The 20,230-nt window shown below is 38.7% G+C and overlaps 2 protein-coding genes across 20 annotated transcripts in view; one reads left to right on the forward strand and one right to left on the reverse strand.

Moving 5' to 3' along the window:
- Positions 1-10,750, forward strand: part of BCAR3 (BCAR3 adaptor protein, NSP family member) — a 97,541-nt gene extending 86,791 nt beyond the window's left edge. For all 14 annotated transcript variants that reach the window (XM_086901889.1, XM_086901888.1, XM_086901890.1 and 11 more), the window contains 8 exons: positions 281-723; positions 1,302-1,402; positions 3,161-3,795; positions 6,513-6,628; positions 7,503-7,674; positions 7,866-7,989; positions 8,879-9,091; positions 9,882-10,750. In XM_086901889.1, coding sequence (XP_086758015.1) covers positions 281-723; positions 1,302-1,402; positions 3,161-3,795; positions 6,513-6,628; positions 7,503-7,674; positions 7,866-7,989; positions 8,879-9,091; positions 9,882-10,069 — 1,992 coding nt within the window. In that variant the 3' untranslated portion in view covers positions 10,070-10,750. The remainder of the gene's footprint in view (positions 1-280; positions 724-1,301; positions 1,403-3,160; positions 3,796-6,512; positions 6,629-7,502; positions 7,675-7,865; positions 7,990-8,878; positions 9,092-9,881) is intronic.
- Positions 10,751-11,202: 452 nt separating this feature from the next.
- Positions 11,203-20,230, reverse strand: part of FNBP1L (formin binding protein 1 like) — a 58,193-nt gene continuing 49,165 nt past the window's right edge. For 3 of the 6 annotated variants that reach the window (XM_086901896.1, XM_086901901.1, XM_086901900.1), the window contains exons 11-16: positions 19,161-19,175; positions 17,019-17,128; positions 16,300-16,432; positions 15,759-15,853; positions 15,121-15,269; positions 14,381-14,747 (exon numbers count right to left, since the gene is read on the reverse strand). In XM_086901896.1, the coding sequence (XP_086758022.1) occupies positions 14,569-14,747; positions 15,121-15,269; positions 15,759-15,853; positions 16,300-16,432; positions 17,019-17,128; positions 19,161-19,175 (681 nt within the window). In that variant the 3' untranslated portion in view covers positions 14,381-14,568. Of the gene's footprint in view, positions 13,555-13,688; positions 14,748-15,120; positions 15,270-15,758; positions 15,854-16,299; positions 16,433-17,018; positions 17,129-19,160; positions 19,176-20,230 lie in introns of those variants that run through there. The other 3 variants (XM_086901897.1, XM_086901899.1, XM_086901898.1) reach the window with 3 other exon arrangements.

Raw genomic sequence — 20,230 nt, forward strand, 5'->3', positions numbered from 1 at the left:
CTATTGGCAAACTAGAGGAAATACACGTGCAAAAGTGGGTCAGCTTCTGGCTGTTGGCTCCTTCCAAGAAACCTTTTCAGATCTCTGTTGTGGGATGAGCTTTTAATTAAGAATAGGAGACATCATTCTTCTACCACACTTCACACTTTTCTTTGTATTTGTGGCTTTATGTATCCTCCCAGAGTAGCCAAATTAATTCCTGTGTTTAAGAATATTTTGTTGTAATGTATTGTTTTCTGATTCTTAAAGTAATTTTTTGTATAATTCTTTTTCCTCAAAGGTGGCAGAAGGCCTGGTTCAGAGAGATGGAGATTTTCTGATTAGGGATTCTCTCTCCAGTCCTGGGAACTTTGTTCTTACAAGTCAGTGGAAAAATACCCCTCAGCATTTTAAAATCAACAAAACAGTTCTAAGACTCAATGAAGCCTACTGTCGTGTTCAGTATCAGTTTGAACTGGAAAGTTTTGACACTATCCCTGGCTTAGTTAGGTACTATGTTGGGAATCGCACACCAATATCAAAGCAGAGTGGAGCAATTATTTTTCAGCCTATCAACAGGACTGTGCCTCTCAGGTGTCTAGAAGAAAAATATGGTGTAACTTCAGTCCAGCAAAAAGAGCCAAACACCCCTGAAGGAAAAGTGGAAACTGCAAAAAGGCTGAGTCTTGGTATATCCAGCATGCAATCCCCGGAGCAGAGCATACCCAGAGGAAATCTTTTGAGGTACCTTAATTTTGCTGTCCTTATGGAAGGAAATGGACTAAGTGTATCAGATCCTAGTGGAGGTGATGTGAGGTTTCACTCTGATTTGAGATGGAAGAACTAGGCATGAGGATTTGCTGATTTTAGCAAAGGATGAGCAAATCCACAAAGTGAGAGCAAATGTGGACTCTGGAAGCACAACAGCACTGCAGTGACTTGGCAAATCTTGAGCCATGTAAGACAAAGGATTAAAATAACATCTTGCTGCTGCTCCAGAGAAGTCTGTTTTTCCATAGTTGACTTCTGAAATAAAAACTCCTGTGTGTGGGATAATGGATCCTAATTTCAGTGTCCAAATTAAGTGTTCCATTAGAAAGGAAATACCTTCATAAATGCTGTAGGGTGACATATGGTATAGCCCATTTCACTACCACCACAACAGCAGTTTATGAATGAATGAAGTACCTTTATTATCATAAGCTTCCCAAGTGGAAAGCTAATGATCCTTGCACTGGTTATGATATATTCTGGCAGTTAGATACATATTTTAAGTGCTGCATATATTGATACGTTTTTGTTTGCATTTTTGTCTACCCTAGAAACAAAGAAAAAAGTGGTAGCCAGCCATCTAGTTTGGATCATGTTCTGGAGAAAAGATTCCCTTTAAAGGCTCACCAGTCAGAGAGCTATCTGCTGATAGGTATGTTTTGTAATTAGAAGTTTCATGCTTAGAATCGGTGTGTGTCCAGGTGGTCTGTTACTCTTCAGACCAAAGTGAGACTGCTGAATGTTCTGAGTACTGTAAATACATTAAATTTAATGGCCACTGTAAGCTGTGTTAACATACTGCTTCTCTTCAAGTTACTGGAACAGGATTTTTATTTACAATGCACCAGCTAATTGAGAACCTTAGCACACAACTCCACAGGCTTCCACACCAAAAAATGGCAGCTATGGTTTGCATTAATACCTTTTCTGATAGTAATACCTTTCCTCACTTGTACTTGACAAGAACAGACTTGTTCTTTTCATGTATTTCTGACAAAACTTTATTAAGTAGAAGGGGTGTTTCATGGAAATTTGGGTAACCACTTTTTCTCAGGGTAAACTATGCAGATGAGGTAATGTTCCTCACCAGGAGAAAAACACTACCATGGCTTTTGTACACAGTTCTGTTCTTCAGTCTTCCCCAATCTCTGTGCCCTCCATCCCTTTTGCTTTTTGTTCCTTTTTCTGCTGTCTGATTCCATGGCCACTATCATCCTAAGCAAGGGATCCAGGTTGTGACAACACAGAACAGTTGCTGATTGGGGAATTTTTTTTCTCAGATTCTTTGAAGGTTTAAGCAATTGTTTCCATACTAACACACCTGTATATGGAAGCTTGCAATAATGCATCACTTCCCATGCAGACAAACTAGTATTGACTTCCAAGGCTGCTCATTTTGAATATAATACTGTTAAAATTCTTCATATCTGGTGTAGGAAGAGTTCTCATGATAAAGAGAATATTAAGTACTTGTACAGTGAGACTGTATTTTGATAGAGTGCACTCCTGTGTTTTAACCGTGGGATGTACAGACATTTATAAGGCATGTTTCTCTCCCTCTGTAGTTGAATTGATTATTCCAATCAATGGCCTGTAGATACTTTTGTTTTGGTACTACAACAGCCTGAAGAGTTCTGCTGTGTATTTTGTCATAGGATCCTTTGAGCAGGTCCTGTTATCATACTGCCTGTAATTTGGAATTTTTGTTTTATATCTGTAATCGAGCAGTAATACCCGTACGATGCGACTGGCCACTTTGCTGTAGATGACAGCAAATGTGCTGAGAATTGCAGATTGGGAATGTCTGACACAGGACAATCCCATATCAGATGCCAAGGTTTGCATATGCAATGAGTACAGGATGAAGTATAAATACACAGAAGTATATGGACCCAGCTCTTCAAACTAGCTCTGTTTCACAAAAAGATTCATGTTTCTGAAGTTCATTCCTTCCATACCTTAGTTCAGGTTTAGGCATGACTTTGGGAAGTTTTGCTTTCATCTCAAACTTGTCCTTCTCAGAAATGACTCATCTTTTTATGTGATGCAGCTGGAAGTCACTGTTTTTATAGCCTAGATCAGGTTACAAAAAAACCTCCTATTCCAAGCCATGGAGGCCATCCAGCTCTGACAGGATAGCCTATGTATGCAGGAGAGACTGGAATTATTGTCAGCATTACCACAGAATAATACTATGGTGCAGCTGTTCCATGTATTTGGGATTTTGGGTGGATCAGCAAATGAATGGAATTTGCTGGCTAGGTCATTCCTCAAAATATACAATTTTGCCAGCAAATAATTGACATGATCTGACATTATCCTTAGGAAATAGCATTAGGAGATGAACCCTGGCACAGGCACCAGGAATTGTATGTATTTTGGCCTTCTAAAACACCGTTTTCCCCTGCAGGTTCAAGACATCCATCTCGATTACCTGAAGCAGATGCAAACTCCTGTCCCAGCTCACCTGCATTTAGAACAGGCAGTGAACCATCTCTAAGCCCCACAGTTATTCAGAAAGTCACCTCAGAGTCACAGATAGGGGAAGCTCTGAGAGGATCAGACAGTCAGCTCTGTCCAAAGCCTCCACCTAAACCCAGCAAAGCACCCCTGATGAAGCCCCCAGATTCTCCTTTGGCTTCCCACAGCTCTGAAGGACACTATTGTGAACTAAACCCTGACAGACATCCTACAGCAGCAAAACAACACTTGTGTCAGAAAAACAGCTATGTGGAACATCTGATGCGAAAGGAGAGGGCAATATTCAGGAACTCTGAAACAAGCTATTTGATCCTTGATGAAGATCCTACAATGAGCCCTGCAGATCCTTTAGAAGCTTCAACTCAGGTGGCTAAAGAAGACAGCATCTTTTCTGCACCTGTTTATGAGACAGTGTCTAGTTTTAAACCAAATGATTTTGAATCCAAACTACTTCCTCCTGAAAACAAGCCATTGGAAACATCCATGTTAAGAAGAGTTAAGGAGCTTTTCACCAACAATAACCCAAAGATTATTGCACAGCATATTCTTAGAATGGACTGCAAGGTAAAAAAAAAAAGATAATGCATTTTATTTTATATTGTACCGGTTCAGACTTTTTAAAGAACTGATTTGAAAAGAATAATGGGTAGATTTGGATGTTTGTATTGCTTGCAGGAATTTTTAGGGTGTTTGTTTTTCATTTGAAGAATAAGAATGTTCACAAACTCTTTGGACTAAAGGTCCATCATGCTTGACTTTAGACTCAAATCCTCAAAGTTCCATATGTCTTTTAAATGTCCTATCAGTTGCTGCATACCCGTGATTCAGCCTTTCTCTTGGATTGGAGGAAGAGCTCTCTATGCTCTAAAGCACTGTGGGGAAAACTGCTCACGACAGGAAATAGCTCATTAAGGGCAAAGTGCAGGCAGACACTACCTGGTTGCCACATGGCCATTATATACAATGTTCAATGGAGCAAAATATATTTAAACTACTTAAACCAGCTGCTCTTCTAATCTTTGAGTTCCTCTCTTACAGATGGATAGGTGCTGTGGGAAAATAGCTATCAGTGCTTTTCTCTCCTGTGAGAGAACTGTGCCAGTGGAATTGCTTAAAAGGATGTAAAATACACGAAGAACTATTTTTCACATTGTAGACTCTGGTCAGCTGCCAGGGCTTGGAGATCAGCTAATGGATCAGAAAGACAGGAGAATAATCTAATGAGATGATGACTTTGTGTAATGAAAGAAATGTAACTGCAGTTAAATCTGCATGACTTTCCTGGCATGACTGAGTGCTGTACCTGCTGCAGAGCAGCTACAGGAACCTAATGGTATGGTGGGTATCTAAACCCCCCCCAAGCTTTGTTGGGCTTTGGTGGTTTTAGTCTTTTTAAGAAGAGTTTGAGAAGCAAAACACATGGCTACTTACTGGGCAACTCCATTGCACACAGGAAGGGAAGTGGGAGTGGTGATGCTCCAGAAGAAGCACAGCAGAAGCAGGCAGCTGCTGCTGCTGCTGCACTGACAGACACTCAAGCTCTGAGGAGGGGGCAGTTCCCTGGAGCAGCGGAGCAGGAGTCCTGACAGGCACTGGGGGCCTGCCAACAGCAAACACAGCTTTTTCTTTCCTCAGTAGCACTGTTGGCTGCTGCTAAGTGAGTCTTCATGCAGACAAGGTGACTCAGAGCAACTTGGCTCCACAACTGCTCACTCTTCTCAGAAGTGGTAGATCGAGGTTTCTTTACTATGGTTCCAAGAGTATTAATATCATTCACCAACATTTTAGTTCCAAAATTCACTTTTTCCTTCCTTCAACTTAATAACTAAATTATTTTTAATATATTGTTAAAGAGTATGTTGCTTGAAGGCATAGGATATGCATGCCTTAGAGAAGTAGTGAGTTTATATATGTATGTGTATATATATAATATTCAATTATCTCATTATTAGACTCCTTATTTTAAATACTGTAAACTTTGCAATGGAACTAAGGCACCAAGTAGCCTGTTAGAATTAATTAAGAGTCATTTGAGGGCTTTGCAGAAACAGATTTTTGGATTTTGGAGCAGGAACAGAAACTAGCTGGGACAGGTAGAGTAGTCTGTTTGATGTTCACCTCCAAGTGCTGAGCCAGTGCCTGTCATTTACTACCAACTTGTTGCATAGACTGCACCGATAAGAACTCCATGATGCAATGAGATTGGCCTGTCAATTGGGCCAGAATGAATGCTTTGTACTGAGATCCCAGGCTAAAGTTCACATGTCCTCTGTGTCATCAGTAGTGTAGTTCCGTTTGTCTCTTAAATAATGACATTTCAAATAAAGAATCACCCATATGGTAGGTGATGAGGTGTCTGCCACTTGCATACCTGTGATGGAATAGCAATCAGTGTCTCCAGGGGATTCATATCACTCCTGCTTCCCTAGAAGTGAAACAGGTTTTTCTACAGTGCTGTTTTGTACTGGTGAGGCTTGTTGTACAGCCCACATTGCTTTCAAAGTTTCAGAGCCAAAAAAGCCTGCTGATGGGTGTATCAGAAAATTGCAGGCAGATTGGTTTGTAAATATGTCAACATACAGGCTTTAAACCAGCAGATAATCTTACACCATCGTATTAATGTGGGTTTGCTTATTATTAGCAATTATAATTGTTTTTGAGATAACCAGTAGCTAATACAATCTGTTTAAAAAGCAAAGACAAATAGGTAAGGTTGTCAACTTTCACACACTGACTTCATTAGGCAGTCAACATTGTGTCCTCCTTAGTCCTTTTTCTTTAATTTCCTTTTCCCAATTCATCTTTACAAACTTTTATGAACCTAATTCATGTTTAGGGCCCTGTGGTGCAGCCAAAAACGTTCTGAGCAGTAGTTTATTTTAGAAAGGAAAAAGGCAAAGCAAGTGTGTATGTCCTTAAGGCAAAGAGCAGTTCCTCTCTGACAAGGATCAGGTTGAGAGCACACTACATTTCCTGGAACCTGCATAGTAATCCCTTTCTGGAAGCAGAGGATGGAATTTGATAAAGCATTTTGGTCACACCTTTTATGTTTTCTGGTGGCTGTATAATTTTAAAAAAATCTCCTTGGCTTTTTTGTGTAAGGCACTGAACATGCATAAGTTGATGTTTTTCTTTGATGCCTGTATTATAATGTTGCATGCTGTGCACCTAGCTCTGTATGCCATGCACTTACCTGGAGGACTTCTCTGTGGCTAGCAGGGTTTGGTTTTTTTGAAAAATGTTAGTTTCAAAATTCATGCAGAGTTTTTTGTGCTTGACAGGTGGCAAGGATAATAGAAGTTTCTGAAGAGATGAGGAGGAATATGGGAGGGAACTCTGGTCTTGAATTGATCACCTTGCCTTATGGACATCAGCTGCGCCTTGACCTGATTGAGAGGTAAATGTTCCTGTTCCTCACTGCCAGGGCCGATGGCCAGAATCTCAAAGCATGGCTGCACTGTTCTCATTTCCTCCAAGAATACTCTCTTGCATGTTTCCTGAATTCCCATGTACAGATGATTTACTGAGATGCTATGTAAATCCGTTTTGACTAGGAAAGTATTCCTTAAGGTCGCAAGGCACCTGTAGTGCAGGGAAAGGGGAAAGGTGTTGAAAGCAGGGTCTTCAGAACAGCTGAATGCCATCAGCTCTCCTTTACAAGTTCAAGGAAACTAAAATTCAGGGACCTATAATCTGAGCATGTGTGTGTGGAGGAGACTGAATGGTAGTGCCCTTCTGCATGTGGCAAGAGGCTAAAGGATCTAATGAAGAAAAAAAATTATCAACGAAGTTTTCTGAAAACTTCTGCACAAGTTAAGGGGAACACTTAGGGTGTTCTGATCTTCATTTTCTTCCTCATACTTCAATAGTTTGATTGCTGAGATATAGGCGAGGGGGTCACAGGATTTGAATTTGGAGGACTAGTTTTTGGTGTTAGGGCATGGGCTGGATTCAATGATGTTGGAGGTCTTTTCCTACTCATTCTGTTGAATTCTGTTGACAAAGGGAATTGGGGCAGTTTTCCCAGAAGTGTTGGTTCATTCACTGCTTGAACAGAATTTTTTATAGTTAGCAGTATCTCAGAAGAATTTATTAAAGAATTTGAAGTTTGTGTGTATTTATTCCATATGTCATTATTGGTTTTGGTGCAAAGACCTTGGTAAGACTAAGTTTGCTGGGCATGCCAAGATAAAAATACACCTCTGAACTGATTTTTGAACACATGTAAATTCAGTAATTGCAATTGGTCACATGAATTGTTTCACTTACAGGCACAGTACCATGGCAATAGGAATAGCTGTTGACATCTTGGGTTGCACAGGAAGTGTAGAAGATCGAGCAGCAACATTAAACAAGATCATCCAAGTTGCTGTGGAGTTGAAGGAGTCATTAGGGGATTTATATGGATTTTCTGCCATAATGAAAGCACTGGAAATGCCACAGGTAGAATCTGTTTCTCTTTATGTTCCAAAATGTGGAGTTGTTTGATGGCTTATTTAATTTAATTTGAGAAATTCCTTCAAGACTAGAGAGAATATCAGACTAGTCTTCATGACTATTCTAGGACTGTGACTAGCAGTGTACTTTTCCTGCTGCAGAGTCAATAATGGGTATTCTCTATTTTGCATGAACAGGTCAGTAGGTTAGAACAAACCTGGACGGCTCTAAGACATTGTTATACCCAGACTGCCATTATGTATGAAAAACAGCTGAAACCATCTTGCAAAGCTTTGCATGAAGGACAAGATGAGTGGACTAGTGAGTATGAGTGACACTGGTTTCTATTTGGCATTTTAACCCTCCCCCTACTGATTTCCTGTGTGGGGAGATGAGGCAGCTGCTCTTTCCATAGCTGTGCATTGTATGTTAAAATGATTCTGTAAACTTGTATAATAATGCCATATGATTATGAATAGAAGCAAAGTCTGCCAGCCAAACATCAGTATGTGTTTGTATGCCTGTATCCCTGCAGAACGTAACATTCTTCCCATACCCCTGCTTCCTCTGTGTTGAGCAGAAACTGACACATTGCATCATCTTGCCACAAAAACAGGAAAGAAAAAAAATCTCTCCTCACAGCAGAATTAATTCAGGCAGATTTTGCTTCTTATTTGCTTTGTCCATTGGATCAGAGGATGAATCTTCAAATAAAAAGAATGGGTTAGGTAATTCTGGTCACATTAGGTGCCCCTGTGCCAGATTCGCTGCAGCTCTAGTTTCTAAAGGGATGGAAGGCAGAGAAAATTTCTCAGAACATCTCTCCAAGAGAACAGGTAGACACTGAAAACTTTTTAGCCTCATGGATTATTTTTATTGGAATGACCAATTTTGAAAATGTTTAAAATGTCTATATTTAAAAAAATGTGTTTAAAAGCTCTGTGCCACTGTCTAGTAATTCAGCAGGTTTCCCCTGCAACAAACACAGCTTTCCAACACTAATTTGTGTTGTTCTTCTTCCCCCGCCCGTTCACTGGAAACTGGTAGGACAGGTATATTTAAGGTAAGGTTTTTGAAGGCTCCATTTAAAAGATTGAAGACAAATAGTAGTTTCCAACTTAAAAAAGAACATTGCGGTTACAATACCTTCTTCAGTTAACAATAATGTCTGATGATACGCCATACATGATTGTTACTCACTCTATTCCAGAAACTATCAGTGCTCCACAGAACAACATAACGGTGCCACTGCTGATGCCTCTTGTTACCTTGATGGAGCGCCAGGCTGTTGTTTTTGAAGGCATGGAGCTGTGGGAAAGCAGTGACCAGAGTGGTGAAATAATGCTCAGGCACTTGGGCACAGCGCGCCTGCTCGCCCAGCACGCCGAGACGTTTCGCCTGACAGCAGAGCGGCTGCTGCAAGGTAGGAGAGACTGCTGCACTGCCACACCAGCTGTGTGCCTGCCCAAGTGCCCCCGGGTGTCAGAGAGAGAAATTCTCCTCTTTGGCAGGAGCTGAGAGAGTAGCAAATGTCCTGCAGGAAACTCAGTCTGAGGACAACATTAATATTGTTTAAAAGCAGACAGTAAATTACTCATCACTACAGCTCTCCAGCAAGCATTTTTGTTACACATACTCAAAGTCCTCATGACTCAATACACTGACCCTTCTGGCAACTCAACAGATGTACAGTACAGACTGAGGATAACTTCCTGTCTTCTGTACATTATAGAATTCCTACTCTGATTATTACAACTAAAATAGCACCCTAAGATTCTTCACAACAGTGCAAGTTGCAGCACTGAGACTGTGACCACATATGGCCAGAAAGCAGCAACATGCTACCACAATGTGACTTTTATAAACTTGCAATGGAAAAGTTAAGGGAGTGTGCAGAAATACAGTAATTTCTGCAGGCAGCATATATACATTAGTAATTATATTTAAGGTTGGACTATAATGACAATTCTAGACATTAGAACTGAGCAAGGCTAGCCTATCCCAGCATCCTTTTAGAGCCATAGCCATCAGCCATTACTATAATGTCAAAGCCAGAAAGGATTTTCATTGTTCCAGGAGCTTGTTAAAATCATTGTGCAAATAGAACCCAGTGCACTACAGCTTATTTGGAGAGAAGACAGTTTAAAAGCCATTTCTACAGAATGAAATAATTTGCCTGGTGGTGATACTGTGGGATTCTTTTTGCTTGCTAGGTTTCCAGCCAGATGAAGAGCTGAGTGAAATCTTCAAGACAGAATTTCAAATGAGATTGCTCTGGGGCAGCAAAGGAGCACAAGTTAATCAAAGTGAAAGATACGAGAAATTCAGCCGGATCTTAACTGCACTTTCACGAAAACTGGAACCTCCTCCAGTGAAGCTGGTGGAACAATTAAGTATATAAGACTCTGGAAACACTATTTAAGTGATATACTTGAAATAACCTTAGCATTCTTCTGGCAATTTGATACTGCACAAACTTCTTGCATTTCACAAGATGTTTAGAACTTTTAACTGCACAATGCACACTTGTTTTAAAACTACTGATTTCTAAACAAATTATTTATTTACTGTGGCACCAAGTCATTTACTGATCCCTTTAAAGAGTTTAGGTTATCCCTTTATTTCCGCAAAAGTTGCAATGTTTTAATGATGCCAAGGAGTAAGGGCACTGGCATCTTATTAAGATGAAGCAAATAGTGTAAATAAAATGACAGATTAATTATCTGACATGGCAGAAATTTTGTTGTATAATATTCCTTTAATGAATATAGAAAAAAATGTAGATAGAATTGTGAAGTGTATCTTTATGCACAATAATTTGCATATTTAGAAATCACAGAAACACTGTAAGTTGCAGAAATGATCCTTTATCTGTAACCAGAAGACCAAACATCACTGTGCCTGTGAAACTACAAAGTTAGTCTGGGTATGTGTTGAGACAACTTCCCCATTTTTTAAGACAGCATCTGTATTATTTCAGCTTTTGCTGGAGCCTGCACAAAAGCTACACTGCCAGGGCTGAATGGTAAAATGGCCAGAACAAACAATCCAGATAATTAAAATGCTTTCAGACATGAGTAAACGTGGGTGTATGTATCTATTAAAATTGCTTCAGTTACTGAGATGAATCACTTTGGTAAGTACTTTTCCTTGGATGAAGGCAAAGCCTAAGGTGTTAGCACTTTTTATAGGAAATCAGCGTGCACGGTTTATTATACAAAGAGTCTTAGCAGCAAATCCCACTTTGTCAGATACAGAATTGGTGAGTAAGGGTTATCCTCAGATGTGGTACAAATATTTAAGAATGACAGTCAGAGCTGCATGTGCTTGTTGTCAGTACGCCCATTTCTGGAGTGTGAGATGTTCTTAGAGCACTGAAAATATTGGAGTATGGATGACAACAAACCAACACCACAATCTGTTCCTCCTGTCTACAGTCACAGCAGAGGTTTTTACCACCAGAACAAGAGTTTACAGACCTCATCCTAAAAGTCTGCCTGTCAGTTTTAACAGAAGACAAATGGGGAAGCTAAGTACTTAGACCATGAAAAGATTTTTTTATTCCATGAAAATATTCTCAACAGAGAACACTATTTTTAAACAAAGCATTTAACATTTAAGAAATCAACATGTGCACAAAAAAGGATTAAAAAATTACTGGAAAATGTCTGATTCTTTAAGACAACTCACGTTCAGAATTTTAGAATAAGTGATTTATAAGCTGTGCAAGTACAAATGCTTTTTCCTATGTTTAATAACCCTCATACAAGTTGCACTAACCCTCTTGAAATCAACCTGCCTCCATAAGGAAGCAAATCCTGGATTCAGAAAAACAAACAGTAGTGTGAAAAGAACATTTAGTCTTTTATCAGGAAGTGTTATTACTGACCTCCAAGGCTGTTAGCCAGGCAGACCACAGGCCCTTAACCAGAAAATACACAGATCACATTTCTTCCTCTTCACAGAATTACAGAATCACAGAATATTCTGGGTTGGAAGGGACCCACAACAATCACCAAGTTTTCTCAAAAATAAAAAAGCACTAGATTTTAAAAACTGAAAAAAAAAAAAAAATAAAGAAAGAAAAAAACCAACCCCAATCCCAACAAACCCCCCAACAACCCCAAACCCAAAAAACTACCTTAAGTAGTTTTGTCAGTATTGAGTAATGTCACATTATTATATAAATAACCCTGTATACAAGCTCCAAAAATCTAAACTTTAGAGTTTAATAGGCCCCAAGTACACTAGGACAAGCTGTGTAATAGTGGTATACATAACAAAAGGAATAAACCTCTACACAAAGTCACTCAGATCAGTTTTACTGGTAGTACAGTTCCTAATAACACTGAAGTGAAAAAGAATCCAGCACTGCTGCATCCACATATTGCTTCAGACCCCAGAAAACATGTTTTAATTGTTATTCCATAATGGATGTTTTAATTATAATTCCATAGTACACTGCCAAACAGCAGGTGGCTGGGTTGACAAGCTTGTGTTGATGTAAGTATCCCTCCCCCCAACATCTCTAGTCTAATTCTTATCACCCTAATCAATCAGATATGATGTGTTTATTAATAGAACCACAAATGGAAGGCAAGACAACATAAGCAATAGGGGCACTGCAGACAACTATATTTACACGTATAAACATATCCAAATTTCAATTGTTTACAAGTGAAAGTGCACAAAGATCATTACGAAGTATCACTCAAATGTCACCTGGTCCATACAATGAAGCTTCACCTGGAAATGGACTAGCACTGCAGTAATTGAAATTGGAACGTCATAGTGAAAAACTAAAAGACAGTTTCCATAAAAATATCTTAAAAAAATATTAAAAGTCAAATGAAGAGATACACGTTTCAATGTATAAAATTCATGGATGCACCATGTATCCAGTAAAGTAGAGCTCTAGAAAACACCTACCGTGGCTACCTCAGCAGCTGCAGCACTGTGAAAAGAGCTGAGACACAAAGCCCTTTGTGGGATACTGTAAGTGGTAGTGTTGGCAAACAACAGATTTAGGCACTCTAGTTTAAGGCAGCAGTTGAATGGCAAGTGGTTGACCTCTGAAAACAGTCATTAGCTCGCAGTGGTGAATCCTCTGGTTGTGCTCCAGGCTGTCAGTGCTCACAACAGGTTACTGAAGGGCTGAAGATGGACCACAGTTCTAGGAGTTTCTCTTGATTGCATTGTAGGCTAGAGCTGAGATGCATTATTTCCCCAAATTAACAGAATACCTTACAGTCGCTTATCAGTTATGCCAAACATCTGGAATGTAATGATGGTTGCAGTGGTATTGTTATAGCAGCACACATGGATACTGGGATGAAACTCTAGTGCTGAAGATATTTAAAGAAAATGATTTGTTACAAAATAAGATGAGCAATGATGCCAAAGTGTTACACAGAACATGCCTGACTGTCCTAGGCATGCAGGAGGAGGTTAACGGCGAGCATGGAGGTGGCACAGGCAGACTGATAACTGATACGGGGCTCTAAATGACTGCCACTAAAAGTGAGTTGGAAAAGAGCATAACGGAGAAAATCAAAATGTAGCACAAGCTAAAATATAGTTTGTGCACCTGGGACAACCTAGGACAATGAAAATAAAGCAATTTTAGGAGCAGTAGCCTTTTTACTCTGGTAATGGAACTCTATTTTCCTGCACAAATTGAAGGTTTGTAATACATCCTTACCTATATATGGAGATGCTAAGATGTTAGTGACTACTAAATGTATGTCTGCATGCATTCATGCAACTAGCTTTTCCCTTGGGCCTCCCAGTCTAGTCCCCCTCCCCTCCCCACCCCCACCCCCCCAGCAGCTGCATGTAACCTCCTTCAAGATCTCGCCCATTTTCTCAGAAACCCGCTTCAGGAACCTGCAGTCCAAGAGGAAAAAGAAAAGAACAAAGTTACTGAAGGCCTTTAGAAGACAGAGAAGCGTGCTCAGTTCTTAACAGGCCATCCTCAGTGGCTTTACATTTAGCCTTGTACTTAAGTCCACAAACTCTCATTAGAAGTATGAAATTAGCTTTTTTTTCCAGTAATCAAGTTGTGCAATGCAGTTTCCAATCCTCAGTGATCTAACAATGAGGAGAGTTACTGTACATTTAAGACACTGTCTTCAGACTAAACACAATACAATTCAAAGACTTGGTTTACAGGCACAGATTAAGAATATAAAATCATTCCCTTCTCAGAAGCTGGGAGTTTTCAGTAAGACATCAAGCATTACATGTGATCTTTTTTTGTTTGTTCAGGGTATCTAGAGTTAAAACAATGACATCATGTCCAATGCAGAACATTCTACATTACGAGTACTGAAAGGAAGGAGATAGGTCAGTGGACTTTCTGTCCTTCTTAATCATAATGTTTATTCCTGAGTATTTTTGTTGAACTTTCAGAATCAGAAAACATTTTCCTGTTTAAGAAGTGAAAGCTGCCAAGTACTTGCTAAGGAAGGAAATTAATAATTTTCAGCAACTGAGTTCAGTTAGTTATTAGAGGAAGAAGATCTCTGTTTTAAGAATATAGTTTAAGTCATAAAACTGGGAACAGTAAGTCTTGGAGATCTTTAAAATATAAGTAATTTTTCAGTTCTCTGTAAAAACTAAGTATTCCACAGATCAAGCAGGAATCCTGGTCTTTTTCAGTTTAATAGCTGAATTGGATTTAGTGCTTTGTAAAGCAGGAAAGCAGAAGACATTGGCCAAAATTACAGACCAGTGTAAGATGAGTAATTTAATGTGTTCATCTCTGAAAAGAACTGCGGCTGACTCCCCATTCATTGCTGACTTCTGATTCTGTAATTCTTGCCATGAGCCTGTATAACTTACAATTTTTTCCACTATTTTCCCTGGAGAATGCACAACTGAGAGCTGCCAGTTTTACTGTTAGATATAGGTTACTGCACCTTTGCTGTTTTTCTCTAGCGTTACATCTATATATGATGTTGGCACATAGCCTTCCTCTCCATTATGTCTTCGAGCTCTTGTCCACCCATCTCCTTTGTCCTCCTCAATAATGTACAAAATTTCCCCTTCTTTCATTGCTAGAGTGCCTTCATTATGACCTGGGAAAAACAAGAGGCAAAGAAGTCTCACTGTTCAGAAAGAATTTCAAGCCATCTTTTCCCCAAGGCATAGTTTCCAAATTATATATAAACAGGAAGAATGAAAAATCTGTGCAAGAGAACATATGGCCACACAGACTTAGAAAAAAACCCAGTCCCAATTTGTAAAGCTGAATTAGCTGTGCTAATATTTATCTTAAAACAGCACAAGTACTGCTCATGAATTAAAGTAATTTATAAAGTATCTTCATCTTTTGAGCAATTAGTTACTCATACAGGCAATTTGCTTTAAATCATTTTACCTGTCTTCTTTGTAATAAATCATCCATGCCTTACAGTCAAAGAAATCTCAGTGCATGTTGTTTAACCTTACCATCAAACGGATATATTGCCTTGCAATGTCCTATAGCTGGTAATGGATCATCATCTTCAAACTCATCATCAAACTCATTGGGATGAGCATGTTGCTGTGGTGGGCCACGAACTTCCTGGTTGGCATCATCCATGTAGCTCCCTTCAGGGCTGCAATGCAACAACTGGAGCATGAGGAGCTCTAGAACTCACAACATGCGTGCATCACAGAAAGGGCAGGGCGTGGATATTGTTTTGGAGTTTCTGTTAGCAGTTTCTATATTATTGTCAGGGGTGATAAAAACTGATAAAAACTTATCTAGCAAAAGCTTAGACTGAATTCTGCTAGAAAAAGAAATAACAAAAGAGAAAAATTTCACGTACCTGTCTCCACAGAACATGGAAAACTAGTGAGCCTTATGCAACAGAGTAAGACAGGTTTAAAAGGTGCTGCTATTTAATGAGCAGGTGTTTCAATTAGACTATTTTTATGTTACCAAAATGGCAGGAAGTGACCTCTAGAAGTCAGAACCAGTTAAGATTTTCCTTTAGAAGGACATACACTTTGGGAGGATAAGTAACACCCATCACTCCTGTAATCATCAGAGAGCTGTACAGACTCTCACACAGGATCTAAAGCAGTAGAAACAGAATAGTGACCTCTCTCGGCCCTGGGTGACAAGGTGGTTGATGTCGCTGCTGTGCCGCCTGTCGCTTCTGGCTGCTACTTTACCTTCAACTTCAGAGAGCCAGGCCTTGGGGGAAAAAGGCAAATATTGGTGTCAAGAAAAATTGATTCTAAACCAGCACATTTAACAAATGCATTGCATGCTGTTCACAGCCACACAGAGACTGTGGTCAGTTTTCAGGTCTCATAATTACTTCACACAAAGCATGAACCTATTCTTTATGCTTAGCCTATGACCCATACTTAGTGTAAGGAAAAAATCTTTAATTATATGTGAATTTCAGAGTAAGTAAATAATAATATATTCTTCTGAACAGTTTACATCTGTAATAGTGTACATCCTTATTCTAGCTAGATGAACGTTCTTGAAAATACAGCACCCTACAAAAAATTCTATCAGGAGCTCTACTCTTAAATTGAGTAGTTTTTTAGGTGCTGTATTTAAAATCTGTAAAGCAAAGTACAGTTGCACCTATCATTTACATTTTCCAAGAAACTGTTTTAGAATCTAACCTCATTCTTGTGTATTTCCATCCGAAGACGGTCCATATTGCTCATTGTCTCAGTTAATTTTGGTTGCAAACTGCTTGGATCACCCATCTGAGGATTTTTTTCATAAACATCCTTCATCTTGATGAGGGCATCTCTAAAAACATATAAAACATGACAATAATTAATATACCAGTATTGATTCATTAAAGCTAAAACAATGTGTATGAGATCCTGAACTGTGATTAGATACGAAGCACAGCAATGAGGAACTGTGGGTGTTCACACCTTGCCTAAATCCTTCTCCCATTCTGTCAGCCCTCTGCCTTCCTTTCTTGTGTTGTGCACAGGCACACAAGGACTCCAGCTGTTGACTCCTACCTATCCCCTCTCCAAACTTTCCCATATTGTTTGTTGTATACGATTTCCTAAATCTTAGTCATGTCCTGTTCTTAAAGCACTAAGCTGCAGCTATCTTGCTCAACAGACTCACATGATTTTTAACACACAACGTTACAGCCAATGCTCCCTATGCAGGGTTAGAATCAAAATGAGTATGACACTAAAGCAGAAGGAAGCAATAGTAACAGAACCTACATACAACAAACTAGGAACTCAAAGTTTTTTAATAGCCTGGCCTAACAGATTGTTTCCTATCTTATGAGCACTGTTTGCTTTAAATAGAAGACATAAATAAAAAAGAGAGATAACCATGACAGAACTCCCAAAACAAATGCACTCACTTTTGGTCTGTTTCTTTCTGTAGCTCTCTGTTAAGTTCATCGATTCTCTGCTGCAGTTTCTTGCGTCTTTGTTCTGGAGGGAGATGGCTGAAATCTTCCAGTGCAGGGCCCTGCAAGCAGAAATACCATGAAACAAGCTACTACATGCACAGGTCTGGGCAGCTGAACTGACATATCCACACATGGACAGTGTTCACTGGAAGCAGATGGACCTTCTTAAAAACTCTACTTGACAGACAGCTCTACAAAAGACCGCACAGAATAAATGCATGTTCTTGCTGTCAGAGTGTAGTCATTCAGTCAAGGGAATTTCTGCCTTCTGTAGCAGCTGGCTTACAGAGGTAACTCAAAATTTCTAGATTTTATTTTTCTGAAGTCATGTACCTTCTCTTACATCCACTGAGTTTAAGGAAAATTTTAGAAAGGACAGAATAATTTGAGTCAGAACAAAAATCTAAGATGTGTATATAATAGTTATATACATATATATAAATTGTTTATTTCTCTGGAGTGTGTTCTGTGGTCATTTGGATGGTTTCAAAAGAAAAATACTGTATTTTGGATCTTCACTCCAAAGCACTATAATAGTTCTCTTCCAGAACTTCAGCAATCCTAGAAAACTAACTAAAAATTACGAAGTTATGATGGATTTTAACTCAAGTAAAACTGGTTCATGAAGCACAGAAAAAACCTTTGTAATACCAAAATTCTTACTTAAATTTGTTTATTTCACTCAAAACTTGCTGAAATATTCCAAGTCACCTTCTTACAAAAAAAAAAAAAATACCCCAAGAAAACAGCAACCAAAAAAGTTTAGGGAGGAAAAAACCCTCTTACTTTCCAAACTTTAAAAGAAAACATAAACCAGCCAATTTAAGACCACCTACTCTTATGAACCCAAACCTTCAAACTTGATTGCAAACTTGGCCAAGATTATAATAAGGAAGATAGAAGGGTCTGAGTATGAAATGCATGGGAAGATATTTTTATGTATCTTGCAAGTTTGTTGTGAAAACTCTTCCCCTCAGGGTGCCAGACACTGACAGTGTTAAGAAGGAAATGTAGTACATGTCTTTATCACCAAAGGTTTGGTTTGGGTGGTTTTTTTGTGATCCTGTTCACCTAAGGAAGTTGGTTTTAACCCAAGAAACCCACTTGCCATTCCAGTAACCCTCCATGGAGGTAAACCAAACTGGCGAGCATTTCTTTTGTCAAGAATAAAGTTTACAGAAGCTTGAGATTTTGACACAAGCCTTATGCTCAGGTGCCAAGTTTCCAACACCTCCCCCCTTTAAGATCTTCTCACCCCCTCAATTTTTCTGCATTTGTAAAATCAATGTCATTGCTTATTAAGAAGGGAATACAAGACATCATAAGAGAAGGAAAATCAAGATATGATGTTTCTAAAAGAAAACAAGTGTTTCTTTCTGGAGGAAGAAGAATACACACTGTGTATAGTCTCAAAGTCCAGAGATGCAAAATGGCATAAACAAAATTCCTGTTCCCTTCAGAAAGCCTTCCAAGAAAACCCTTTTAAGTGGAATACACTACAAAGAAATAAAAATACAATCATGTCCTCTCTATCATTCCTCCTTACAGGTCAGTTTAAACCAGAGAATTCCTAAAAGATCAATCAGAAGAACAGAGGTCTTTTTGTGAATTTTTACTGATTTACTCTGCAATACAATATTGATCAAGGCACGGTTTTATTTAATGTAACAGCTTCCTGTATTTCTAAACATAAAGGTTCCCCACTGCAAATCTTCTTCCAAATTCAAAGGACTGCACTATTCAGTATTTCTTCTTTACACTAATTTTATCACCTTTTTATATACATATTTTATGCTGCTTAAACAATTTTCCTGACAAAGAAAAATCACCAAGTATTTCCATCATGACCAACTTGTGAATACTGGTCAACTCTAAAAATCAAAAATTGCAGATTTAGGTGCAGCCAGATCACAAGTCTAATTGCCTTACATTAAGCATGGATGATTAAGAAGACTGTGCATATGAGTGGAAAATCTGAAGATGTATTTCAGCACCTGACTTAAAGCAGTTATGATATGGAAACATTTTCAGAAGATTATTTTCATGCTATCTTAGCAGAAGTACAGCAGACAGATCAGCACACGGGCTTACCGTCTTCACCGACCACTGCACAGTTCATTTGAAAACAGAAAGAAACGGGAAATTATTTACATGCAATGTCCAGTTACAAAAGCGACTAATGCCTAAAAATGTATTTTTAAAATATCACTTAAGGATTGACATTTCCATTTATAAAAAATACATTTTACTATAAGCACAAGAAAATAATTGCTTTAAGAATTACTGATTAAAAAAAATACTAGGTGATAATGGGTACTTTTAACTTACAAAATTTTAACACACAACTTCATTAATCTACTTTTGAATTTTAGTGCTCTGAATAAAGGGCTGAGCCTTCTGTTGTAAGGAAAGAAACACACACACAGCCAACAGTACACAAAATAGCAGAATTTGATGATGATGGACTGATCAGCCATATACAAAAAATTTGTTAATCATAGCTCAAAATCCACTGCAATCACTCTTACAAATGTAACTTTTGCAATGTATTTAATTTATTATCACAGTAGATCTAGAATAAACAGAGATATTTTTCAAGTCTAGAAGTAATTAATTTTACTATCTGAGAACAGCATTTGGGTCATTGTTATCTAAAATCGTTTTAGTCCATATGAAAATAAAGACGTTTAAAGAGTTAAGACATTATCCTTAGAAGAAGCAAATAAAACAAGGCTGCCAGGAGCTGAATCTTGGCTTTAACATTCACAGCATTTTGAAGATCTACCATGCTTTTAAAGATCTGGACAGCCCCTTCCAGAGAAACACCAAGCAACTTAGAAGACAGATATCTCAACTTCACTTTTGACCCTGAGAAATTTTGAAGGCTTTTGCTTGGGGCACACACACATGAGAATTTCTAGCAACAAGGGAAGTAAAGCACCTTCACAAACAATACTTTGGTAGGAATCTCAAAGCCAGAGATGCAAAATGACATAAACAAACTTCCTGTTCCCTTCAGAAAGAGTCTTCCAAGAACACTCTGTTGAGGTTTGCAGATCGCTGCTGATAATGCAGGTATTCTATGTACCAAGTGGCGTCAGGCACAGAGCTCTCATTAACACTGAATTAACAATCTGGAATTAAGAATTTGAAGAAGCAGC

This window comes from Cyanistes caeruleus, chromosome 9 (genome assembly GCF_971803275.1).
Source record: "Cyanistes caeruleus chromosome 9, bCyaCae1.hap1.1, whole genome shotgun sequence".
NCBI classification, from domain to species: Eukaryota; Metazoa; Chordata; class Aves; order Passeriformes; family Paridae; genus Cyanistes; species Cyanistes caeruleus.